Source organism: Saimiri boliviensis, chromosome 21, assembly GCF_048565385.1.
Source record: "Saimiri boliviensis isolate mSaiBol1 chromosome 21, mSaiBol1.pri, whole genome shotgun sequence".
In the NCBI taxonomy this organism is placed as follows: domain Eukaryota; kingdom Metazoa; phylum Chordata; class Mammalia; order Primates; family Cebidae; genus Saimiri; species Saimiri boliviensis.
This window is the reverse complement of record NC_133469.1, coordinates 12,728,328-12,755,764: the sequence shown is the minus strand read 5'-3', so window position 1 is coordinate 12,755,764 and position 27,437 is coordinate 12,728,328. Positions and strand designations below refer to the sequence as shown.

The following is a 27,437-nucleotide window of genomic DNA, read 5'->3' as shown; positions in this document are numbered from 1 at the left end:
GTGAGCCAAGATCGCGCCATTGCACTCCAGCCTGGGTGACACATAGTGAAACTCTCTCAAACAAAATAGAAGGTGACATCCTTAGAGAATAAACTGACTGTATATTTATAAGACTGCAAATGTTCTTAGGTGACTTTTTGTTTTCCAAAAACCAATACACAAGTGAAGAAGGTGGCAAAATCATGGTCTTATTTTTTGCTCATCTTGTTATTTGCCCCAGCGTGGGACTTTACGGGCTGATTCTTTGACTTTTTATCTCCAAGCCTTCATCCACTGGATCATTCCAGTTCTAAAGTCTGTATTTGTAAGCCTCAACTAGGAGTTTCTCCTCTTGCTGTATTGTATGGCAGCTCCCCGCCTCTATAATTTTGTTCCTTTTTAAACGATGTGCGATCAAGTATTATGCATGGAATATAAGCCTCAATTATTGTCAGTGTACTTGGCGGACTCATACCAATTACGCTGATAGTTCCCTAACAGGCCCCAGGGGAGCTGCAGCTTGGAGTTCCTCAACACTGAGAAACAAAGATTTTTTTTTCATGGGAGGTTTCCTAATAGCATTTAAAATCCTTTAGTTTAAAATTGTCCTTTTTTGAGGCCGGGCGCGGTGGCTCAAGCCTGTAATCCCAACACTTTGGGAGGCTGAGGTGGGTGGATCACGAGGTCAAGAGATCGAGACCATCCTGGTCAACGTAGTGAAACCCCATCTCTACTAAAAATACAAAAAATTAGCTGGGCATGGTGGCGCGTGCCTGTAATCCCAGCTACTCAGGAAGCTGAGGCAGGAGAATTGCTTGAACCCAGGAGGTGGAGGTTGTGGTGAGCCGAGATCGCGCCATTACACTCCAGCCTGGGTAACAAGAGTGAAACTCCGTCTCAAAAAAAAAAAAAAAAAATTGTCCTTTTTTTTTTTTTCCATTTAGTTGTGGCAACTTCTATGCTTTATATTAAGACAAGCATTTAATTTGTATTGTTATAATTCAATATACTTTATTAACATACCAATTATAGTGAACCTTGTTTCCTAACAATTCAGCTAGGTGGAGGAGATGATATTTCAGAGTTGACTTACCCAGTAAAAATACTAGCCTTTGTTACTTTGTCTAGCACTTTACTTAGCTCACTTCATTGTCAGTCTCCTACCCATTCCAACTCCCTCTTCAATTATCTGTCACCTCTCTATTTCTTCTTTCATTGTCTTATTGGAATTAATTCAAAATCATTTTACTCTTTTTGAAACTTTCTACAAATATAAGAATAAGAACCCCTATCTGACCTAATTTCCACTGATTTCCTTTGCCTTCTAACTCTAGAGTGACAGCTTTGGCCTCTTCAATGTTCCTTCCTGACACCTGAAGAAAGAACATTGCTTTTAACTTGTACTGTTTTATTTGGATGCAACCCACTTTCTCCCTCTGAGCCAATGAGTCATTTTCTCTTTTTAAAGCAAGCCTTAAAAATCTTCCATTTCTCTTCAGTTTAAAATTATTCTCTTTGTGAAGCACTTCATGTCCTGTATATGAAAGACACCCCATAAAACAGAGATGATTGCCTTAACCACTCAAGGACTATACTATAGACAATGTGTGACTTACCAAGACTAAAATTTTGAGTTGAATGGACATCATTTATTTTCCTTCTTTTTTTCTCGAGACAGAATCTTGCTCTGTCACCCAGGCTGGAGTGCAGTGGCATGATCTCAGCTCACTGCAACCTCCACCTCCCAGGTTCAAATGATTCTTCTGCCTCAGCCTCCCAAGTAGCTGGGATTACAGGCACATGACACTACCCCCAGCTAATTTTTATATTTTTAGTAGAGATTGGGTTTTGCCATGTTGGCCAGGCTGGTTTTGAACTTCTAACCTCAGGTGATCCACCCACCTTGGCCTCCCAAAGTGCTGGGATTGTAGGCATGAACCACCACACCTGGCCTATTTTCCTTCTTTCTAGAGGCCAAGATTTTTTTTGAGACCGGTTCTACTCTCTTGCCCAGGCTGGAGTGTAGTGATGCAAACATGGCTCACTGGAGCCTTGACTTCCTAGGCTCAAGCAATCCTTCTGCCTCAGCCTCCCAAGTAGCTAGGACTACAGGAATGTGCCACCATGCTTGGCTAATTTTTTATTTTTTTGTAGAGACAAATTCTTTCTTTTTTTTTTTTGAGACGGAGTTTCGCTCTTGTTACCCAGGCTGGAGTGCAATGGCGCAATCTCGGCTCACTGCAACCTCTGCCTCCTGGGTTCAGGCAATTCTCCTGTCTCAGCCTCCTGAGTAGCTGGAATTACAGGCACGCACCACCATGCCCAGCTAATTTTTTGTATTTTTAGTAGAGATGGGGTTTCACCTTGTTGACCAGGATGGTCTTGATCTCTTGACCTCATGATCCACCCACCTTGGCCTCCCAAAGTGCTGGGATTACAGGCTTGAGCCACCGCGCCCGGCCTGAGACAAGTTCTTTCTATGTTGCCTAGGCTCCTGGGCTCAAGCGATCCTCTGTCTCAGTCTTCCAAAGTGCTGGGATTACAAGCCACCGTGCCTATGGTTGGCCAAGGCCACGATTTTTGTCTTTTTTGTTCAGTAGTGAATTCTCAGAATATTGTTACATAGTAGATTTTATTTTATTTTATTTTATTTTACTTGAGACAGAGTCTCGCTCTATCGCCCAGGCTAGAGTGCAGAGGTGAGATCTTGGCTCACTGCAACCTCTGCCTCACGGTTCCAGCAGTTTTCCTGCCTCAGCCTGCCAAGTAGCTGGAATTACAAGTGACTAGTTTTTGTATTTTGAGTAGAGACAGGGTTTCACCATGTTGGCCAGGCTGGTCTTGAACTCCTGACCTCGTGATTCATCCACCTCGGCCTCCCAAAGTGCTAGGATTACAGGTGTGAGCCACTGTGCCTGGCAATCTACATAGTAGATTTTCTACCTTCAATAAATATTCACTGAATGAATAAATGATTGATTTCTCCTCCTCAATCTCTTTAACTTGCTTAATACCATTTGAATAGTTAATATTTTTCATAGGAATCTCTTGTAACTAAGTAGAAAATACTTATAAAAGGGTCTTGAAAAGTGAAATAGATATCAAATTGCAAAAAAATGAAGCAAAACTGTTAAAGGTAAGTTTGGAAAATGCCTAAAGAAAGACACGTTCCTTTCAATACAATTTACTGAATTTACTCCAGCACATCAAATATTTTAATATATATGTCAATGATTCATTTAGTCTGCTACCATATGATGTATTGCCTCTGTTTTAAAGTAATAGCACTTTGTATTGCAACCATCAGAGTAATAATTAATTTACTCTAATTAATTTAGGCAATAATCTTCAATGGATGTTAATATAAATGCATGAAAGCTTATTGCAGAGCAAGATATTTACACAGTCTCAAATTATCACCCCACAAATTACTAATTAAATACAAAAGGGAATTTTTGTAATTTTCTTTTATAATGGAGACATCATGTGAATATCATCTTAATCAAATAATCAGAATTAACATCATTAATAATGGGACAAACTGCCATCATGTGCCTCCTGATATGATTTACTGAGAAGGCCATAATATTGCTTAGATAGTTTTCCTGTCAAAACGTTTAAGATTTTAAACAATGAAGAAAAAAATCAACTTCAAATAGAGGGACATTGCAAAACAGTTGGCCTGTGTTCTTCAAACATGTCAGTGTTGTAAAAGTCTAACAAAGGTTGAAGAGCTGTTCTGATTAAAGGAGACTAAAGAGACATGACAATTATGCGCAATGCATGTGCTTCTATTGATCCTGAATTGAATGCAAAACAAAAAAAGCCCCCAACAACTATAAAGGACATTATTGGGACAACTGGAGACACTTGAATACAACTGTGTATTAGGTAACATTATTATGCCAATGTTAGAAATTCTGAATGTGATAATTGTATTGTGGCTATGTAGAAGAACATAATTATTCTTAGAAGAGATATGGTTAAGTATTAAGAGGTGAAGTGCCATGATGTCTGTGAATAATTTTCAGTGGTTCAGAAGAAACCTCTCAAATGGTTCACCAAAAAATACATATACAGGCTGGGTGTGGTGGCTCACACCTGTAATCCCAGCACTTTGGGAGGCCGAGGCAGGTGAATCACCTGAGGTCATGAGTTTGAGACCAGCCTGGCCAACACAGTGAAACTCCATCTCTATTAACAATACAAAAAAAAAAAAAAAATTAGCTGGATGTGGTGGTGGGTGCCTGTAATCCTAGCTACTCAGGAGGCTGAGGCAGGAGAATCGCTTAAACCTGAGAGGCAAAGGTTGCAGTGAGCTGAGACTGCATCATTGCACTCCAGCATGGGTAACAAGAGTGAAACTCCATTTCAAAAAAAAAAAACAAAAACAAAAAATTATATACACATACATATGCATATGAGAATGTGTATATGTGTGGAGAGGCAAAGAGCTTTTACACCTCCACATACACACACACACACACACACACACATAATACATACATGAGAGAGAAAAAAATGTGGCAAATTTAACAACTGAAGAACCTAGATAAATGAGTATGTCTTGCTGTCTCCCAGGCTGGAATGCAGTGGTGCAAATTCATTGTACTAGTTTTGCAAATTCTCTCTGGTTAAAACGTTTTCTAAATAAAAAGCTTTTTAAAAAGTCTTTTTTTTTTTTTTTTTCAAGATGGAGTCTCACTCTGTCACCCAGGCTGGAGTGCAGTAGCACAATCTTGGCTCACGGCAACCTCCGCCTCCTGGGTTCAAGAGATTCTCCTGCCTCAGCCTCCTGAGTAGCTGGGATTACAGGCCCCTGCCACTACGCCCAACTAATTTTTTGTATTTTTAGTTGAGACGGATTTCACCATGTTGACCAGGCTGGTCTTGAACTCCTGACCTTGTGATTTGCCTGCCTTGGCCTCCCAGAGTGCTGGGGCTGCAGGTGTGAGTCACCGTGCCTGGCCTAAAAGGTTTTTTAAAAAGATTTTTGACCAGGCAAGGGGGCTCACACCTGTAATCCCAGCACTTTGGGACTCCAAGGTGAGAGGATCGCTCGAGGCCAGGAATTTGAGACCAGCCTGGCCAACATGGCAAAACCCTGTCTCTACTAAAAATAAGAAAATTAGCTAGGTTTAAAAGAGTGAAAAAAAAAAAAAAAAGAAAGAAAATTAGCCAGGTTTGGTGGTGTGCGCCGTTAGTCCCAGCTACTTGGGAGACTGAGGTGGGAGCATCACCTGAAGCTGGAAGGTGGAGGTCACGGTGAGCAGAGATGGCGCCACAGCTTGTGTAACAGTGAGATCTTGTCTCGGAAAAAAAGAAAAGAAAACACTTTTAAAAAGCATTATCTTGAATTTAGATTTGTTTTGTTTGGTTTTGAGACACAGTCTCGCTCTGTCTCCCAGGCTGGAGTGCAGTAGTGTGAATTTAGGATTATTTTGATTGCTTATTCAGACACATAATGCTCAAAATTTGTTACGGTGGCAACAAACCTTTCTTTGGCTTTTCTATTTTTACTATCCTACTTTAGCTCTCTGTGTCTTTCTATTCCCTGCCATCTTTCAGAGCCATCAATAGTTATGTCACGTGCACAAACACTTTGACAAATTCTGAATATGACTAGTCTGAACTGAAATTCTTTTTCTTCAAACAGGAGACTTCTTCCATAGGGCCTCCGATAAATATATCTCATGTATATCCTGTAGAAAGATGATTTTTCTCTTTTTATGAATGGCTTCTATTGCACTGATAAGCTGCATTATTAGTTTTTATTTCCCTAGGATCTATTTCTTATTGTCCTCCTATAGTCCTTTAGCCCTAGACCAAAGAAAAGCCGAAAGTACTGCTGAATATGGTTGAAGTATTGCTTTATTCTGTAAAGACCTAGAGAAAAATAGATTCTGGATACCGTGATATCTGAATTATGAAGTCATATATACTGTGCAATAAAGTGATTTGTGATATATTTGTGCCCACATAAAGACTAATAATTTTGAAATTATTTTCTATTCAACACTGTAACCGTCTTTATGTTAACCTCTGTGAAATAAAAAGTAGAATATTGGGGCTTACGTCATAGTTGCTCCTGGATCAGCAGTCATTTGATTGGTCACAAAAATAGCCACATTATATTCTGCATCAAGAGATAAAATTTAAAAACTATGAGAAGGGCAATATAATATTTAAAAGTTCACTGTTTAGATTTCAGAGTTTAGAAATACTGCATCATGAATTTAACAAACAAGATCATATTCCTGTTTTTCACTGACAACAGAAATTATTTAAGTTGTTTAGGTTAGAATAAGTATTATTGGTTTAAAGAAAGAGTTGTATTCCCAAGAAGGTAATTTTATTTTTTAAAAAAAACACTGCCTTCTGACATTATATTCCAAGCTTCTCTGCAAAGTATACTTGGCAAACATAGTCACAGATGCCATTTTATTTTAAAGATGTACCTTCTGAGATTTTTTGGAGTCGTGATAACATCTGGGCCAATTTTTGCTGCCGTTCAGCCAACTCCCCACGGCCACTGAAATCCACTCGAAAAAGTGCCATTATTGAGTCGATAATCTACACAGGATTAATGTAAAAATAAACACGCATTCGGAAATTGAAGGAAGAAGTTATTTGAATAGAGATCAATAGAAGAAAAATATTATGCTAACTAGCTCTGTGAAAGCAATATTTAAAAGCTTGAACCAACCAATAGCTTGAAGATGCCAGGTTCCTCATGGAACTTTGCTGCTACATAATCAAGTAGCTCCATCTGATGTTCACCTGGTGGGAAATGCAGTGAGAAAATGTTATAAAATTTGAAAGAAGCAGAGGCTAAGATCATTCATGTTCTTGGGAGCCAGGCAAAAGGGACTCCTGGAAGGATTCACTTAATTATGAGTTTATTAAACATTATTGCAGCCAGGTGCAGTGGCTCATACTTGGAATCCCAGCACTTTGGGAGGCGGAGGTGGGTGGATCACCTGAGGTCAGGAGTTTGGACCAGCCTGGCCAATATGGCGAAACCCTGTCTCTACTAAAAATACAAAAAATTAGCCCGGTGTGGTGGTGTGTGCCTGTAATCCCAACAACTCCGGAGGCTGAGGCAGGAGAATTGCGTGAACCCGCGAGGCGGAGTTTGCAGTGGGCCGAGATTGGCCATTGCAATCCAGCCCCGGACCAGTGAGAGACTCCGTCTCAAAAAAAAAAAAAAACCACACACACACACACACACACACACACACACACACACACACACACACAAATTAGCTGGCTGTGGTGGCTTGTGCCTGTAATCCCAGCTACTTGGGAGGCTGAGGCAGGAGAATTGCTTGAACCTGGGAGGTGGAGGTTGCAGTGAGCAGAGATTGCACCACTGCACTCCAACCTGGGTGACAGCAAGATTCCGTCTCAAAAAAAAGAGTTATTGCATATTCTGCCTTAGCATATATACCAAATGCTACATTATCCAAAAAGAATGTTACTTTTCATTTTAAAGACAAAGAATAATAAATAATTTCAGGGCACTTTATTATCTAAGGACTTACCTGATGATAAAATTTATAGACTAAATTAATTTGGAGAAAAATAAAATAGAAAAAAGTAACAAAATGTCGTATCACTCAAGTAGTAAATTAGTGCTGCCAACCTTACATTGACCCAAGCATCCCACTGCATGGGGCTCTTACTAGTATATGCACGTGCATAAAGTACGTTGTCCAGTACTGCATCATGGTCTACATTGAAGCGATCAGCAATGTCCCGAAGGCGATCTGGACGGCTGGAGTATGCCAAGATTAAGGATCCAATAAATGAATTCTAAAAAAGTTTAGACAACCACTACAAAAGAATATCTTACGTAAATTAACATAGAAGCCAAACAATGTACCTGTGAACATAATCTAGAGGATGCTTGCAACCAATTAAAGTCTAGATTTGTTTCTTCATAAGTGCCTCACTTTACCATAGGTAGTGATAATGGTCACAGAAATGTGGGGCAGTAATAGCTATTAAATTATCAAATCTTTTTTTTTTTTTTTTTTTTTTTTTTGAGACGGAGTTCCGCTCTTGTTACCCAGGCTGGAGTGCAATGGCGCGATCTCGGCTCTCTGCCTCCTGGGCTCAGGCAATTCTCCAGCCTCAGCCTCCTGAGTAGCTGGGATTACAGGCAAGCGCCACCATGCCCAGCTACTTTTTTGTGTTTTTAGTAGAGACAGGGTTTCACCATGTTGACCAGGATGGTCTCGATCTCTCGACCTCGTGATCCACCCGCCTCGGCCTCCCAAAGTGCTGGGATTACCACCACGCCCGGCCCTTAAATTATCAAATCTTTACAATAACCTTGGAAGCAAGTTTTTATGGCCTATTTTACATTTTACAACAGAGGACACTGGTAAACAGAGATTAGGCAAATGACTTGAGTTTATGCAGCAAACCAGTTACAAGAAAAAAACTAGAAACTAAGCTTTGTGAGTCCTTTTGTTCTCAGATCTATAAAAATAGATCTGTAATAGATAATATCACTGAATTATAATTCAGTCACTGCAAAGTGAATTAATTTACTCTCTTCATAACCCTCATCTGTTCAATATGAAATAGTTTATTATATAATTAATCATGTGTTGTTAACAAATGATAAAATTGACTACATGAACCAAAGGGTCAAAATGATAACTTCAAGGGTCCAGAAGAGAAATATCAATCCAAGCTTTTTTGTTTGTATAGGTTTTCTTTTTCTTTTCAAATCTTACCCAGAAAATATAGAGTTTAAAATCTACCTTCAGGCCGGGCACGGTGGCTCACGCCTGTAATCCCAGCACTTTGGGAGGCCAAGGCGGGTGGATCACAAGGTCAAGAGATCGAGACCATCCTGGTCAACATGGTAAAACTCCGTCTCTACTAAAAATACAAAAAATTAGCTGGGCATGGTGTCGTGTGCCTGTAATCCCAGCTACTCAGGAGGCTGAGGCAGGAGAATTGCCTGAACCCAGGAGGCAGAGGTTGCGGTGAGCTGAGATCGCACCATTGCACTCCAGCCTGGGTAACAAGAGCGAAACTCCGTCTTAGAAAAAAATAATAATAAATCTACCTTCTTCTAAAGGAATTGTTAGCTTTTTTTTGAGACAGAGTCTTGCTCTGTTGCCCAGGCTGGAGTGCAGTGGCATGATCTCAGCTCACTGCAACCTTTGCCTCCCAGGTTCAAACGGTTCTCCCCCTCCAGTCTCCTGAGTAGCTGGAATTATAGGCGCGAGACACCATACCCAGCTTATTTATTTTTTTTTTTCGAGACGGAGTTTTGCTCTTGTTGCCCAGGCTGGAGTGCCATGGTGCGATCTCGGCTCACCGCAACCTCCGCCTCCTGGGTTCAGGCAATTCTCCTGCCTCAGCCTCCTGAGTAGCTGGGACTACAGGCACGCGCCACCATGCCCAGCTAATTTTTTGTATTTTTAGTAGAGACGGGGTTTCACCATGTTGACCAGGATGGTCTCGATCTCTTGACCTCGTGATCCACCCACCTCGGCCTCCCAAAGTGTTGGGATTACAGGCGTGAGCCACCGCGCCCGGCCCCCCCAGCTTATTTTTGTATTTTTAGTGGACACGTTTTCGCCATGTTGGCCAGGCTGGTCTCGAACTCCCGACCTCAAATGATCTGCCTGCCTCAGCCTCCCAAAGTGTTAGGATTACAGGCATGAGCCACCATGCCTGGCCAGGAGTTGTTAGCTTTCTGAAATTAACAAATTCATAGGTAAAAAAACCAACCAACAAACAAACAGGTTTTTTTGGGAGTCTGAACAAAATCCCCAGGTCTCCGCAAACAAGTTTATTGGGGGTCTGAAGGAACTCTCCAAACCTCCATGATTTAGCAGGCGATAAGATAAGGGTAATCACCCCAGCACCTGGACCCATTTAGATTAAGGAAATTTACTGGCCAGGCGCGATGGCTCACGCCTGTAATCCCAGCACTTTGGGAGGCCGAGGTGGGTGGATCACGAGGTCAAGAGATCGAGACCATCCTGGTCAACATGGTGAAACCCCGTCTCTACTAAAAATACAAAAAAAATCAGCTGGGCATGGTGGCGCATGCCTGTAATCCCAGCTACTCAGGAGGCTGAGGCAGGAGAATTGCCTGAACCCAGGAGGCGGAGGTTGCGGTGAGCCGAGATTGCGCCATTGCACTCCAGCCTGGGTAACAAGAGTGAAACTCCGTCTCAAAAAAAAAAAAAAAAAAAAAAGGAAATTTACTGAGGCTCCAGAGGAAGGTCTTTAGGACTCTGATCTTAGTTACAGATTAAAAGAAGTTAATCATTTATTTCTTTTTTTAAAAAAATTTATTTTATATATTTTTTGAGACGGAGTCTTGCTCTGTTGCCCAGGCTGGAGTGCAATGGCGTGATCTCGGCTCACCGCAACCTCCGCCTCCTCGGTTCAGGCAATTCTCCTGCCTCAGTATTGTGAGTAGCTGAGACTACAGGCATGTGCCACTATGACTGGCTAATTTTTGTATTTTTAATCCTGGTGAGCCTGGGCAACATGGTGAGACCCTCTCTCTACCAAAAAAATACAAAAATTAGCTAGGCATGATGGCACGCACCTGTAGTCCCAGTTACTTGGGAGGCTGAAGTGGAAGGATCACTTGAGTCCTGGATGTCGAGGCTACAGTGACCCATGATCGTGTCACTACATTACAGCCTGGGTGACAGAGCAAGACCCTCTCTCGAAAACAAAACAAAATAAAAAAAATTTAAATGAAAAACTTGGGCTTATGCTGAAGGGAAGTTCAGATCAATTACAAATATTTATTAACCAATTACCATATGGAATTGATTACCATATTAACCAATTACCAAGGCGAATCATTATGGAGGATATAAGGAGTCATAAGACAACCTATGCCCTAGGTAAATTTAAAACATAATTAAGAAGGCAAAACATAAACATATAAAAATAAAAATATCAACAGACAGCAGTATAAGTGTGAAACACTGAAAGAATGAGAACAATCAGATGTGATCCTTGCCACAGTGCCCCGCACTCCCACCCAGCTGTTCTTTTCCACTCTCTCTTGCATATGACTTAGCTCCTAACTATTCTGTCGTTCTTGATAAAATCCAAATTGCCCAAACAGTGGCTGCTAATCTGCAAGAACAATTCTTCCCTGAGATGAGAATCATCCGTAATCAATTGTTTCTGAAACCAGCTGAACTCCAGCTTTGGCCCCCTTGTTAAAGCCCTATACAGCATTTCACCCTCCTTCCCCAAAAGGCTGTTTCAGTCTTCTCATGCCTGGCATTTCCAAATAAAGACTTCTGCAAACAGTTCTCTGTTTGGTTTTCTAAGTGAGTATTTTAGATAGTAAATTCTATCATAGGTCAAGAAGGACGAGATTTTCTAAATTTAGTAATTAGGGAAGATTAGATAAAGCCTGCATTGAAATGAGAGCCTTAAATGATTTGTGTGATTCAGAAAGACTGTGAGATGGGGACAGAAGAAGCAAATACCCAAGAAGATAGAAATATACAATGCAAATTTCTCTGTGACTAGTCAAATTAACAGCCAAGAGTGAGAGCAAAATAAAGGCACTTTTGGATACACTAAGGTTCAAAGTTAGCCACCTGGATTACATTTATGAAAGAAATAAGTATTCCAGCAAAACAAAAATACAGAAAACATTTGGAACGTTAGAAACTATAATGAACAAAAAAAAAAATTTTTTTTTTTTTTTTTTTTTTTGAGAATGAGTTTTGCTCTTGTAGCCCAGACTGGCGTGCAATGGCCAGATTTTGGCTCACTGCAATCTCTGCCTCCGGGGTTCAAGCAATTCTCCTGCCTCAGCCTCCTGAGTAGCTGGGATTACAGATGCCTGCCCCCGACCACGCCTGGCTAGTTTTTTGTATTTTTAGTAGAGACTGGGTTTCACCATGTTGGCTAAGCTGGTCTTAAACTCCTGACCTCAGAGGATCCACCCTTCTCAGCCTCCCAGAGTGCTGGGATTACAGGTGTGAGCCACCGCACCCAGCCCTACAAAAGTCTTTTTAGGTAAATCTAAATAATTGCGGATGTACAATGTTTTTAGATTTTTTTTTTTTTTTTTTTTTTTGCAGAGACGGTCTTGCTATGTTGCCCAAGCTACTCATGAACTCCTGGGCTCAAATGATCCTCCTGCCTCAGCCTTTCAAGTAGCTGGAATTCATAGCCACAACACCTAGCTAATTTAAATTTTTTTTTTTTTTTTGAGACGGAGTTTCGCTCTTGTTACCCAGGCTGGAGTGCAATGGCGCGATCTCGGCTCACCGCAACCTCCGCCTGCTGGGTTCAGGCAATTCTCCTGCCTCAGCCTCCTGAGTAGCTGGGATTACAGGCACGCACCGCCATGCCCAGCTAATTTTTTTGTATTTTTAGTAGAGACGGGGTTTCACCATCTTGACCAGGATGGTCTCGATCTCTTGACCTCGTGATCCACCCGCCTCAGCCTCCCAAAGTGCTGGGATTACAGGCTTGAGCCACCGCGCCCGGCTTAAAATTTTTTTCATAGAAACACTATGTTGCTCAGGCTGGTCTTGAACTCCTGGCCTCAAGTGATCCTCCTGTCTTGGTGCCCCGAAGTGCTGGGATTACTGGAGTGAGACCAGACATATGTTAAAATTTTGATAACAAAGCATATTTACAGGCAATGGAATGGACTAAAACAGATTCATCTCTTTGCCACTAATAATGACAATGGTAAGTAATGAGCTTGGAGAGGCAGGCTGGGGCTTCACTGTGAATGGCCTTACAAACATGTGCAGGTCTTTGTTGTTGTTAAAAAGAATTACATCTGAATACCTTCTCAAACTAGAATAGTTGATCTTCCTTTCATCGGTCAATTTCATACTGCCTCCCTCCCTTATTTCGTGTTTATTGTTTATTTATTTATTGAGACGGAATCTTGTTGTCACCCAGGCTGGAGTGCAATGGCAGGATCTTGGCTCATGGCAGCCTCCGACTCCCAGGCTGAAGAAATTATCCTGCCTTAGCCTCCCAAGCAGCTGGGATTACAGGCACCCACCAACATGCCTGGCAAAATTTTGTATTTTTAGTAGAGATGGGGTTTCACCATGTTGGCCAGGCTGGTCTTGAACTCCTGACCTCATGATCCACCCACCTCAGCCTCCCAAAGTACTGGGACTATAGGCATGAGCTACTGCGCCTGGCCCCTTTTTGTTTATTTACAAAAAGCTTCCATCACCTCACCCTATAGCACATGTTTGATTGAATTCCTAATTTTGAACTTTAGTGATCTTTCTCAGGCTTCACCCTCTAAATCTGTGTGTAACATTGCTGACTATATTTTTTCATCTTGAAACTTTCCTTTTGCTTGACTTTTCCTCTGTCTCTGGGTTCCAGATTTCCAGATTTCCTTCTACTTCCTCTGTCTCTGGGTTCCTCATTTTAGTCCTCTTCCTAAATATAAACATACCTCAAATTTATGTTCTCAGTTCTCTCTTCTCTCTCTACAAGTTCTCTTTCCCACTTGGATAATTCATCGATATCTCTGGCCCTACACCTTTCTCAAGCTCAATTCAATATTTCCAACTGCTACCTGGATGTCCTCATGTACATCATATTCAATACATTAAAATGAAGGCTGGGCACAATGGCTCATGCCTGTAATCCCAGTACTTTTTTAGGCCAAGGTAGGCAGATTGCTTGAGCCCAGGAGTCGGAGATCAGCCTGGGCAACATGGCAAAACCTGGTCTCCATGAAAAATTAAAAAAATTAGCCAGGCATGGTGGTATGGGTCTGTAGTTCCAGCTACTCAGGAGGCTGAGGTGGGAAGATCACTCAACCCTGGGAGTTCAAGTCTGCAGTGAGTGTAATTGGGCCACTGCACTCCAGCCTGGGCAACAGAGTGAGATCTTGTTTCAGAAAAAGACAAAACAATTAGGCTGTGCGTGGTGGCTCACAACTGTAATTCCAGCATTTTGGGAGGCCAAGGTGGGTGGATCACTTGAGGTCAGGAGTTCAAGACCAGCCTGGCCAACATGATGAAACCCTGTCTCTACTAAAAATACAAAAAATTAGCCAGGCGTGATGATGCAGTTTTGTAATCTCAGCTACTTGGGAGAGGCTGAGGCTTGAGTATAGCTTGAACCCGGGAGGCGGAGGTTGCAGTGTGTTGGGACCCTATCACTGCATTCCAGCCTGGGCGATGGAGAAAGACTCTGTCTCAAAAAAAAAAAAAGTAAAACTCGTACATTAAAATGAAACATCACCTTTTCTCTGAAACATGATCTTTCCAGTTCTATTGTTAGCATTGCAGCACTATTCTCCCACTATCTAGACAAAAAATCTGAGTGGCTTATCAAACCTCTCTTTCCTTTGTCTACCAAATACAGCCATCAAGTCCTATCAATTTTCCTCTCTAATATTTTCCTTTTCTTTTTGTTCTTGACACTTCCAACCTAGATCAAGTTCTCACGACTTGCCTAGAATATTGCTAAAGTATCCAATTTACATCCACTATCTTGTTTGAAAGCCTTTCATGTCTAACATCCCAATCATCTTTCTAGCTCATATCCTGGAATACCTTACACTTGAATTAAACTGCAATTCTTTCAGGTTCTGCCTGTTTTCCTTATGAACTTTTGCCCTCTTCATACCTTTCCCTTTATTTGGAACCATGACTTTCAGTGAGTCAATAATCTTCACACCTGTAATCCCAGCATTTTGGGAGGCCAAGGCAGGTGGATCACCTGAGGTCAGGAATTTGAGACCAGCCTGGTTAACATGGCGAAACCTTATCTCTACTAAAAATACAAAAATATTAGCCAGATGTGGTGGCACATGCCTGTAATCCCAGCTACTCAGAAGGCTAAGGCAGGAGAATCACTTGAATAGATGAAGGTTGCAGTGAGCTGAGTTCTCCCTACTGCACACCAGCCTGGGCAACTGAGCAACAGAGCAAGACTCTCTCTCTCTCCTTTTTTTTTTTTTTTTAAGTTGCAATACCTCCTGAGCAGAGACTCTGTCTCAAAAACAAAAACAAACAAACAAAAAAAACTTCTTTCTATTAAGCAAAATATTTAGAGAAGAGGATTAAAAATGAAGACCATGTGATTTTCTCTCATGTATTTGTTTTGTCTCATAAACTCATATGAAGAAGTGAAATCTTATTAAAGAAAAAGTGATTTGAGAACTTAACCAGTAATTGTTTTCCCTTTGGCTTGTCTCATTATTGCTGGTTTATGGGATGACTACAAAGATGGTATATCTCAGACAAACTCTTTCTTGGTAACATTCCTATATCACACTATTACTTTAGCAACTTTAATTAAAAAGGTTACAAAGTATTTTCTGTATCAATGAAGATGATCTTTCCTCCTGGGTAGTCGCCAGCTCCTGGAAGTTGAGCTGTCACTAGGAAGCATATAAAAATTAATATTAATAGGAGTGAATAAACTTTGTACAAATGACTATATAAATAAACATGGAATCTCCTGTTGCAACTCTCTAATACATTTTGCAGAGTCATTATCCTTTCGTTTCTAAACAACATGTTATATTTTCTTTTTCTTTTTTTTTTTTTTTTTTTGAGACGGAGTTTCGCTCTTGTTACCCAGGCTGGAGTGCAATGGCGCGATCTCGGCTCTCTGCCTCCTGGGCTCAGGCAATTCTCCAGCCTCAGCCTCCTGAGTAGCTGGGATTATAGGCACGCGCCACCACGCCCAGCTAATTTTTTGTATTTTTAGTAGAGACGGGGTTTCACCATGTTGACCAGGATGGTCTCGATCTCTTGACCTTGTGATCCACCTGCCTCAGCCTCCCAAAGTGCTGGGATTACAGGCGTCAGCCACCACGCCCGGCCCCAGAACCCCTTTCTTAACCACTTTGCCAAGTTCCTTCCCCATAGGTCAAAGAAATGCACAGTAGTGCCTTATGGAAAAGGAGATCTCTTTACTTATTTTGTTAAAAACAATTTTTTTTTTAAGTCTCTCTTAGGGCCAACCTTAAGCAATGAAAAGTGAAAGATTCTAGCACCCCATAGATTTTGTGTCACTCTTCTAAAAAAAGATATAGAAAAGATGGAATGAGAAAAATTGAGACAGTGGACTCCTCACCGACACATTCATAGACCCATTTAATTTCTATTTCTACTCAGGTGTTCATAGTCCAGCACATACATCACCTCAAATATGACACATTTCAAAGACCACCTATATAACCATGGGCAGTTTACTTAATCTGCCTGTGTTTTAGTTTCCTTGCAAGCCTGTTCAGATTATATGAGATTATTTAGAGTATCAAGCACATAGTAGATGTTTGATAAAAAATAGTTATGATTATTATTGTTATTGTTGTTATATATCCTTACCACAGAGGGTATGAGAGAGCTGGGTTTTTCCAGTACGAAATTCTGTGAAACACATAAAAAAAGATTATAAAAATGCATAATTTTTAGATATTTTCATAAAGAATAAAACATGGCCTCAGAATATTACTGTTTTCTTTTCTTTTCCAACTGTCAAATCTTACTTATAAAGTATCCTGGGTGTTATTTTTTGTTTTGAGATGAAGTCTCGCTCTGTTGTTGAGGCTAGAGTGCAATGGCGTGATCTCAAATCACTGCAACTTCTGCCTCCCGGGTTCAAATGATTCTCCTGATTCAGCCTCCCAAGTAGCTGGGATTACAGGCGCTCACCACGATGCCTGGCTAATTTTTGTATTTTTAGTAGAGACAGGTTTCACCATGTTGGGCAGGCTGGTCTCAAACTCCTGATCTCAGGTGATCTGCCTGAATGCTAGGATTAGAGGAATGAGCCACCACGCCTGGCCTTATTTGTTTAATATAAATTAATTTAAACCAAGTTTTCCTTAGGAACAGTCATATAAATGAAAGTTAAGACCCTACTACATGGGGTGAAGCTTAGTGGCTCACACCTGTAATCCCAGCCCTTTGGGAGGCTGAGATGGGTGGATCACTTGAGGTCAGGAGTTCAAGACTAGCATAGGAAACATGGCAAAACCCTATCTCTACCAAAAATGCAAAAATTAGCCGGGCGCAGTGGCCTGTAATCCTAACACTTTGGGAGGCCGAGTTGGGCGGATTGCCTGAGCTCAGGAGTTCAAGACCAGCCTGGGTTACACAGTGAAAACCCCCGTCTTTGCTAAAACACAAAAAAATTAGTTGGGTGTGGTGGCATGTGCCTGTAGTCCCAGCTACTTGGGAGGCTGAGGCAGGAGAATTGCTTGAACCTGGCAGGTGGAGGTTGCAGTGAGCCAAGATTGCACCATTGGACTCCAGCCTGGGCAACCAAATGAGACTCCATCTTCCTGCCTTCCCCACAACCCTCCCCCTCCCACAATAAAACAAGAATTAGCCGGGTGTGGTGTCAGGTGCCTGTAATCCCAGCTACTTGAGAGGCGAAGGCAGAATTGCTTGAACCTGGGAGGCAGGGATTGCAGTGAGCCAAGACGGCACCACTGCCCTCCAGCCTAGGAGACAGAGTGAGACTCTATCTCAAAACAAAAACAAAAACAAACAACCCTACCACAGGAAAGAAAGCCTGGGGCTTTCCTACTGAACTTAGGTCCTAACAGGGGAGCTGAAGTAGTCTCAAATTGGTGCCATCCCCTAGCTACCAGCAAAAGCAAATTCTTTCTGGAGGAAAACTTTCCTACTTACCAATCTAGGTCCATTGAACTCTCATAGATTAAAATCAAACAATAAGCTCAGAAACACCAATAAATACAGGAGAAGGTAAGCCACTAAGATTGAGTCAACAGAAATAATGAGAACCAGATTTAGTGCCCAAGTCAACAGGAAAAAAACAATAAAAAACAGATTTAGTTCTCCAAGGAGAGCAAATACTGGATTTGTCAGATATGATACACTCTGTAGCTATGCATGAATTGCTTTTTAAAAATAGAGGCTAGGACAGGTACAGTGGCTCATGCCTGTAATCCCAGCATTTTGGGAGGTCGAGGCAGGAGGACTGCTTGAGTCCAGGAGTTTGAGACCATCCTGAGCAACATAGCAAGACCCAGTATCTATTATTTAAAAAAAAAAAAAAAAAAAGAGGACATAATCAGGGAAGAGAGAATCTAATCTCTATGTTCATGGAACATTGATTGCCTAGAAATAAAATCAGCCTTATTCTTCAATTACCTTTTAAACAAATATGTGAAAAAAAATCTATTATCTTCTATAGAAAAAAAAAAAAAAAGATAAAAAGTGGCCGGCATGGTGGCTCACACCTGTAATCCCAGCACTTTGGGAGGCTGAGGCAGGCGAATCACGAGGTCAAGAGATCAAGACCATCCTGGCCAACATGATAAATCCCTGTCTCTACTAAAAATACAAAAATTAGCTGGGTGTGGTGGCATGTGCCTGTAGTCCTAGCTACTCAGGAGGCAGAAGAATTGCTTGAATACGGGAGGTGGAAGTTGTAGTGAGCCAAGATCGCACCACTGCACTCCAGCCTGGTGACACAGCAAGACTCTGTCTCAAAAAAAAAAAAGATGAAAAGTGTCGATAAGACCCATCTGTTAATGTTGGTATATATTTTTGTTACAGTACAGAATGATCTCATGATAATTGAGATTTTTAAGTTCCAAAATAGGTACAATTTATTATTGGTTGTTTATTTAATTATATGTGTATGTATACACATAGATGTGTGTGTGGGTGTATAAAATTTCATTTAACAAAATATTAAGGTTCTACCTACCTCCAAAAGCTTCTGTAATTGCCATGCTTTCAATTCCACCTCCTAGCAACTTACTGGAAATAGAAAGAAAGCATTAGTAACAGGAACAGAAATAGAAAATATTAAGGGAGGAGAAAGTATTCACATCATTACTATCATATCTATCTGTCTATCTAACCTATCATCTATCTATCTATCTACAGAACATGAACAGGAATTCTTGGCTGAACAAATAGCACTTGTGCAGATCACAGGTTCTATTACGTATGGGGAAGTGGATCAGCAAAACGAATGATAAGCTCTGCCATTCTTATTTCAATAATAAATAGGGCCTGGGAATACTGCATGTTGTAGGCTTTAAAATAACAAAAAATTCTTTTAAGAAAAAAAATTAAAAATAGTAAATGGGTTAGCAAGGCTTTATGTCTTATTAATCTTTAGAATCAAATTGGAGTTACAGATCATCTTAACTATTATTATATATTTATTTCAAGAGAGAGCCTCACTCTGTTGCCTAGGCTAGAGTGCAGTGGCGTGATCTTGGTTCACTGTAACCTCTGCCTACCAGGTTCAAGAGATTTTTTTTTTCTTTTTTTTTTTGAGACGGAGTTTCGCTCTTGTTACGCAGGCTGGAGTGCAATGGCACTATCTCGGCTCACCACAACCTCCGCCTCCTGGGTTCAGGCAATTCTCTTGCCTCAGCCTCCTGAGTAGCTGGGATTACAGGCACGTGCCACCATGCCCAGCTAATTTTTTGTATTTTTAGTAGAGACAGGGTTTCACCATGTTGACCAGGTTGGTCTCGATCTCTCGACCTCGTGATCCACCCGCCTCGGCCTCCCAAAGTGCTGGGATTACAGGCTTGAGCCACCGCGCCCGGCCTTGGGTCTGAATTTCTAGTAAGACATTTAATCTTGCTCCTCCAAGCAGTCTGGAATTTGTTTCAGTTTGCATTTTGAAAAAGAAGAAGAAAGGCCGGGCGCGGTGGCTCACGCCTATAATCCCAGCACTTTGGGTGGATCACGAGGTCAAAAGATCGAGACCATCCTGGTCAACATGGTGAAACCCCGTCTCTACTAAAAGTACAAAAAATTAGCTGGGCATGGTGGCACGTGCCTGTAATCCCAGCTACTCAGGAGGCTGAGACAGGAGAATTGCTTGAACCCAGGAGGCAGAGGTTGCGGTGAGCCGAGATCGCGCCATTGCACTCCAGCCTGGGTAACAAGAGTGAAACTCCATCTCAAAAAAAGAAAAAAGAAAAAGAAGAAGAAAAAAACCCCCCAAACTTCAAATGAAGAAGCTACTTCTACTACTTATAGTAGAAATAACCAGAAAGAGGAAAAGAAACATGACATTCCAAAGATTGTGCTTAGTGGTTATAAAGAATGTAAGATACACACTCAAATTCCTGGCTCCCGGTGGTGATATGGAAAACCATTTTCCTCTTTTCACTATATTCAAATGCAGTCAAGAATCCTGGTTCCTACAGAAAGATAAAAGGAAATGTTCAGAAAGGGTTTAAGATGATTTTTTTTTTCAAATGTTTCCCAAAATAATATATTCGATTATTAAGGTCATCATTTGATATAAGCTATAATTCAGTTGTCCTTGGAGGCAGTACAAGATCATGGTTAGGAACACAGGCTTTAGAGCTGCCCTTTCTAGGGCAAATCATGTTTCTAATACTTATGAGTTGTATGATATGGAGTAAACTACTTAATCTTGCTGTATTTAAGCTTCCTCATAGGGATCAAACAGGTATAACAGTGTTTCTTCAATGAGTAGCTGTGGAAATTAAATGATATAGATGTATGTATATATATATCTTTTTTTTTTTTTTGAGAACGGGTCTCGTTCTGTTGCCCAGGCTGGAGTGCAGTAGTGTGATCTTGGATCACTACCATCTCTGCCTCCCCAGTTCAAGCGATTCTCTTGCCTTAGCCTCCTGAGTAGCTGGAATTACAGGTGTCTTCCACCACACCCAGCTAATTTTTGTATTTTTAGTAGAGATGGGGTTTCACCATATTGGCCAGGCTGCTTGAACTCCTGACCCCAGGTGATCCACCCACCTTGGCCTCCCAAAGTGCTGGGATTACAGGTGTGAGCCACCACGTCCAGCCAAATGAGATACATTTATAGCATAAAGCAGATCGTATTTTACTAAACAATTCATTTTTTTTTTCATTCAACAGCATCATTTTTTGTTTGTTTGTTTTTGAGATGGAGTCTCGTTCTGTCACCAGACTGGAGTGCAGTGGTGTGATCTGGGCTTACTGCAACCACCAACTCATGGCTTCAAGCAGCAATTCTCCTGCCTCAGCCTCCAGAGTAGCTGGGACTACAGGCGTATGCCACCACGCCTGGCTAATTTTTGTATTTTTAGTAGAGATGGGGTTTCACCATGTTGGTCAGGATGGTCTCAATCTCTTGACCTTGTGATCCACCTGCCTCAGCCGCCCAAAGTGCTGGGATTACAGGCGTGAGCCACTGCGTCATCATTCAGAGCATCATTTTTTTTTTTTTCTCCAGCCGTAGAAGTTTCAAGGAACACAGAAATTTCAGTTTTCATTATTCTTGAGACAATATTTTTCACATGGTAGATATACTACTTATTGACTGATTAAAAAGGTACAGCTGATGCAGTGGAGGACCAGTGAAATGGGCCCCAATGCAGTTCTAATGTGTTCCCCTCCGTTGTTTTATACTATGACTGTGGTTCTCAAACTTTGGAGAACTTGGAGAATGGGGACAGGCAAGCCCAGATCCTATCCTACTTCAGTGAGCCTGGGCCTCTGTTTTCTTTATTAGCCACACCTAGGTGATTCTGATACACATCAATGTTTGGAACCACCATACTGTGCAATTAACTTAACTTTCTTTCTCTCCTCTCTCTCTTTCTGTCTCTATCTCTCTCTTAATCTCTTTCTCTATCTTTAACAATAAACAACTGGATGCAGTGACTCACACCTGTAATCTCAGCACTTTGAGAGGCTGAGGTGGGAGGACTGTTTGATGCCAGGAGTTTTTAGAGATACCTCATCTCTAAAAAAAACTTTTAAAAATTAGCTGGACATGGTACCATGTGCCTGTAGTCCCAGCCATTCTGGAGGCTGAGGTGGGAGGATCACTTGAGCCTAGGAGCTCAAGGCCACAGTGATCTATGATTGAGCCACTGTACCCCAGCCTGGGTGACAGAGTGAGAACTTGTCTCAAAGTAAATGAATAAATAAATCTGGGCACAGTGACACATTCCTGTAGTCGGATGTACTTCAGAAGCAGAGGTGGGAGAATCACTTGAACCTAGGAGTTCAAACCCAGACTGGGCAACGTAGTGAGATACTCTTCTTTTTTCTTCTTTTTGAGACAGAGTTTTGGTGTATTGCCCAGGCTGGAGTGCAGTGGCATGATATCAGCTCACTGCAACTTCCGCCTCCCAGGTTCAAGTGATTCTCCTGCCTCAGCCCCCTGAGTAGCTGGGACTATAGGTGCCTGTGACCATGCCTGACTAATTTTTGTATTTTTAGTAGAGATGGGGTTTCACTATGTTGGCCAGGCTGGTCTTGAACTTCTGACCTCATGATCTGCCTGCCTCGGCCTCCCAAAGTGCTGGGATTACAGGTGTAAGCCACTGTACCCAGCCTGATACCCTTCTTAAAAAATAAAAATAAAAAATAATTAAACAGTTTAAGCTACGAAAGGAGAAGATTCTAGGTGCAGTAGTGGGTTCTTGATAAGGAGAGGGGTTCTTTGGTAATGAGATTTAATTTCCAAAGAAAGTAAGTCTAATGCCTTAGAGCAGTTTCCCAAACCCTGGGTATTGCTCAAGGGCTTTCTTAAACACCTTGGCAGTTGTGGAATTGACTTGTGGGCACACCACTTGAGTGTACTCAGAAGCTACAGCAACTGAGCTGGGTTCAGAATAATTCAGTTCAGTTGGGTCCTCTCCAGGTTCAGGATCACACTGCCACTTCCATCACTCTCATGCCATGACCACCTCTGGAGAAGGAAACCAAATGGCTGTCGGTGAAGAGCTTCTCAGACTCATTGAGAATGAGACCCTTATATACTGATAGAGAAATGGAGAGGCCAGCTATTAAATGAAGAGGAAGACTTAGTGATTACCTTTTTTTCCTTTTCTATTTCCAGAGGTCATACCTCTAGGTTTCCAAATGCTCTACATAAAAGCTTGGGTCAAAGGTACATATGCTTTTGTCTGGTAGCCTGGCAGTTGCATGAGTCCTGCTAGAAAATAGTAAGGTAGGAGGTGGGATTTGATTCCAGAAGTGGGGCTCAGACACCAGACCAAATTGAGAACTAGCTAAAACAGGGTTCAGAGCAGAAGCAGCTTTCCATAAGGCATGCCTACCAGTGTGCCATGTCAGTTTACCATTGCTATGGAAACACCTAGAAATTACTGCTGCTTTCCATGGCGATGACACAATGATCCAGAAATTACCACTCTTTTCCTAGAAATTTCTGCATCAACTGCCCCTTAATTTGCATTTAATTAAAAGTGGGTATAACTATAATGGCAAAACTGCCTCTGAGCTGCTACTTTTGGGCATACTGCCTATGGGGTAGCCCTGCTCTGCAAGGAGCAGTACCTCTGTGGCTGCTGTACTAGGCTGCTTCAATAAAAGTTGTTGTCCAATACCACTGGCTCACCTTTGAATTCTTTCTTGGGCAAAGCTAAGAACCCTCCCAGGTAAAGCCCCAATTTGGGGGGCTCACTTGCCCTGTATCAGTATGGGTTAGTTCAGCTCAGCTGCTTCAGTGAGCACATTCTTGGTCCTATCTATCTCAACTGCACGTATGTAGACTCAACCACTGTCGGTCTTTTTCTAATCCAGTGCTCTCTTATCAATTGGCTATATCAATTGGCTATATATCAATCTCCTATACCAGGAAAGAGCAACTTCTTTGGTACGGAGTGCTTCCCAACAGCCATAGATATGATATTTTAGGAGACAAGACAAAATTAAGAAAGAGGAGGGTAAAAAATAAAAATGAAAAGAAGGAAAGACAGAGACAGCCAGAAAAAGTAATATAAAGGGAGACAAAAAGAAAAGTTTTGGCAAAAATAATTACCTTCATTAGTGTTGTAGATCTCTTAATTCCTACCTTCATCCTTCAGAAATTAATTGCTGTTGCTTTGAAACTGAAGTGATAAAAAGTTAACATGGGGAGTATAATATATTGTCATCTACAGAAACGCAGTTTCCACAATAGTTTCTAGTTTTCATAATGAGAAAGCCTATAAAGATTCACAAGGCCCTTCTAAGCTAAAACAGCAAAGAATGGATTTTGCTTACAATTAGTTTGTTCGCTGCCTCTTTAATCTTGTCCACTTTGGCTTCTGAGAGTCCTTTGACATTGCATAGTGCTCTTCTTGTTGTCATCTGTATCCCTTTGATGGTACAGATTCCTACTGATTTCAGTTTCTTAATGTCAGCCATGTTCTGTAAATTAAAGAATGGGCACAGTAGACTGATGATGCCAGCCTGAAAGGCTCCCATACTATGTCATGTGTTTCTGTGTCCATCTCCTTCCACCATGATGCCAATTTTATACAAGCAGCCAGGTGGAATCCACCCACCATGTAGCCAAATGTTCTGGAAATATCTGAGTAGAACATACTCAGCAGGCTGCCAAATGTTCTGACTGTGCCCTGATTTCCCAAAAATGTTAGTGAGACCATGGCAATGTAACAAAGAATTCAAAAGAAGAGTCTGTTGGTAGAAAAGCTAACAAATTTGTCACACATTCACCCCCTCAGTTCAGCTCCTTCCTTCTACAGAACTTCATTACCAACATGTTCTTTTAAATTTTTAAAGATTTTTTTCCCTCCGCCTATGGAGAATGCAAATAACTACATCACCAAAGGACCAGGATTTTCTCTTGCATCTATTTTCTAAAACCACTAAAAGAGATTAAATGTGAGGGCTACAACAGATAATGTCAGCACAGTTTTACTATCAACTGATTGCTGTTAAAGTCCACCCAGTTTGTTATTCAAAGTCTGGATTTCTGCCAACATCATTTATTCCAGTCATCCGACATATAGAACTTAATTTTGTCCTCTGGGTACACTTGACAATGTCTGGAGACATTTTGGTTGTCATAGCTGGAGGGGTGCTACTGGTATGTAGTGAGTGAGTAGAGGCCCTGCAATGCACAGGACAGCTCCTTGCAAAAAAGCATTATCCAGGCCCAAATGTCCATAAGGTTGATGCTGAGAAATCCTGAATCAGACAACTTAACACAGCACTGAAAAAACTACTTACAATTCCATGTTTTTGTAACAGGTCAATATCTTGAAACAAAGATTCCTAAAGAAGATGAAACAGAAAAAATGAAGTTTTGATTCTTCATATCCAGCTATTTCACATATTTTAAAGAGGTGATTCAATACTATGAGTCACTCCAAAATGCCTCAAATTCCACTTCTCTAGACAGGCTGAGGAAGGATCAATACTGTTTTTCAAACACATACTTAGAAGCACCAATATTGAAAGGGCTTTGAAGTCAATTACCTTTGTCATGTCCTTCCTGAAATTTTGAAACCTTTACCCAAAAGACTGGAACAACATTTGACCTATTTTAAATATGTTTTCTCAACCTTCTTCCCTTCCAGATCCTAAACTCCTTCCTCTAGGACAAGGCTGCTATTTGGTATCACTGTGTATAGGTACCAGTATGGCCATACCAGCTGTTAAGTTATTAAAATACTTTCATACCAGTTGCTAAGTAGCTAATCTTAGCATTCTTGCCAAAGAAGTTGTTACATATTTGCAATATATAACTATGTGTTATTTCTACTTTCAGTTTCTAAAAATATTAACTAATAGAGAAGGAACTTGATTTTTGTGGAATGACTGAATGTCTACATATCTTTCAACGTTCTAGTCATACCTCTTCATCTTGGAATCCTGGTTCTTCCACAACCTGATCCTCCTTCATATTGAAAGGTGAGCAACAGAAAAATTATCACTTCTGGGAAAATAAGAAATATATTTAAGAAGTAGTCCTCTGGGGAGAGGAGAGCGGGGGAAGAAAAAAAGTAGTCCTTTGTCCTGAGGCCTCTGATTTCATTTCAAAGTCACCAAGGACTAGAAGAGAAGTATTTAGCTTGGAAAGACTAGGCCCGCCTATCTTCTTTCTGCAAGGCATGTAGCATTATTTCTTGTGTGTATGTGTATGTGTGTGTGTGTGTCCACACACACACACACACACACAGGTGCGTGAGGGGCAAACTGGGGGGTAGTTTTTTTTTCTTTCCCCAATGGTGATCATTTATCAACTGATTTCCATTGCACAGCTAATCATGACTATGTAATATCTTTATTATTGCCTTGAGATGTTATTTAGAATTGCATATTGCTTTTAACCTTTCTGTTTTAACAACAACATTCTAAGAACTTTGACATTATATCATTCTTCCTTGTGTCCTCCCTGGCACCTCCAACTTTGTCCTCAATAAATGGATTTTATTTTTCTCATTTATGATGAATGCCTTCCTGCCTGCTACGATTATGAATGGATACTCCTGTGACATCTACCTTTTTGTTTCTTTTTAAAAAATCTTTTCATACTGCTGATAAATACCTTTCTGTTTCATAGAACATTAGCTATACTTTCTTTCACAGTATTTACTAGTTTCTTTCTTTCTTTTTTTTTTTGAGGAGTCCTGCTCTGTCACCCAGGCTGGAGTGCAGTGGCACAATCTCCGCCCACTGCAACCTCCGCCTCCCGGGTTCAAGGGATTCTTCTGCCTCAGCCTCCCAAGTAGCTGGGATTACAGGCGCGCACCACCATGCCTGGTTAATTTTTGTATTTTTAGTAGAGATGGGGTTTCACCATGTTGGTCAGGCTGGTCTCCAACTCCTGACCTCATTATCAACCCGCCTCGACCTCCCAAAGTGCTGGGATTACAGGCGTGAGCCACAGTGCCGGGCCAATTTTGTTAAGATTTTAAAATATGGTGGATACATAATATTAAAGATGATAAAGCAGTGAAAGTCTTTGATTTAACGTTGTAGACTCAAAAAGAAATCTCAGGAATCCATGAGCTGTGATTGTGCTTATTACAATAAAATGCCATCCAGGCCGGGCGCGGTGGCTCAAGCCTGTAATCCCAGCACTTTGGGAGGCCGAGGCAGGTGGATCACGAGGTCGAGAGATCGAGACCATCCTGGTCAACATGGTGAAACCCCGTCTCTACTAAAAATACAAAAAAATTAGCTGGGCATGGTGGCTCGTGCCTGTAATTCCAGCTACTCAGGAGGCTGAGGCAGGAGAATTGCCTGAACCCAGGAGGCGGAGGTTGCGGTGAGCCGAGATCGCGCCATTGCACTCCAGCCTGGGTAACAAGAGCGAAACTCCGTCTCAAAAAAAAAAAAAAAAGGGCCGGGCGCGGTGGCTCAAGCCTGTATATGTGCTGCCGAAGCGAGCACATGGCTCAAGCCTGTAATCCCAGCACTTTGGGAGGCCGAGGCGGGTGGATCACGAGGTCGAGAGATCGAGACCATCCTGGTCAACATAGTGAAACCCCGTCTCTACTAAAAATACAAAAAATTAGCTGGGCATGGTGGCACGTGCCTGTAATCCCAGCTACTCAGGAGGCTGAGACAGGAGAATTGCCTGAACCTGGGAGGCGGAGGTTGCGGTGAGCCGAGATCGCGCCACTGCACTCCAGCCTGGGTAACAAGAGCGAAACTCGGTCTCAAAAAAAAAAAAAAAAAAAAAAATGCCATCCAAATAATTATTTTTCTTGG

At 41.5% G+C, this 27,437-nt stretch overlaps 1 protein-coding gene across 2 annotated transcripts in view; it reads right to left on the bottom strand.

The window, feature by feature from the left end:
- DMC1 (DNA meiotic recombinase 1) overlaps window positions 1-26,814 on the bottom strand; it is a 37,902-nt gene extending 11,088 nt beyond the window's left edge. The window contains exons 1-11 of one of the 2 annotated variants that reach the window (XM_003932866.4): window positions 25,576-26,814; window positions 24,948-24,992; window positions 23,976-24,122; window positions 20,064-20,146; window positions 18,685-18,737; window positions 16,329-16,370; window positions 15,301-15,373; window positions 7,665-7,756; window positions 6,686-6,759; window positions 6,438-6,552; window positions 6,055-6,115 (exon numbers count right to left, since the gene is read on the bottom strand). In XM_003932866.4, the coding sequence (XP_003932915.2) occupies window positions 6,055-6,115; window positions 6,438-6,552; window positions 6,686-6,759; window positions 7,665-7,756; window positions 15,301-15,373; window positions 16,329-16,370; window positions 18,685-18,737; window positions 20,064-20,146; window positions 23,976-24,122; window positions 24,948-24,992; window positions 25,576-25,623 (833 nt within the window). In that variant the 5' untranslated portion in view covers window positions 25,624-26,814. Of the gene's footprint in view, window positions 1-6,054; window positions 6,116-6,437; window positions 6,553-6,685; window positions 6,760-7,664; window positions 7,757-15,300; window positions 15,374-16,328; window positions 16,371-18,684; window positions 18,738-20,063; window positions 20,147-23,751; window positions 23,822-23,975; window positions 24,123-24,947; window positions 24,993-25,575 lie in introns of those variants that run through there. The other variant, XM_074390882.1, reaches the window with a different exon arrangement.
- Window positions 26,815-27,437: the final 623 nt, after the last annotated feature.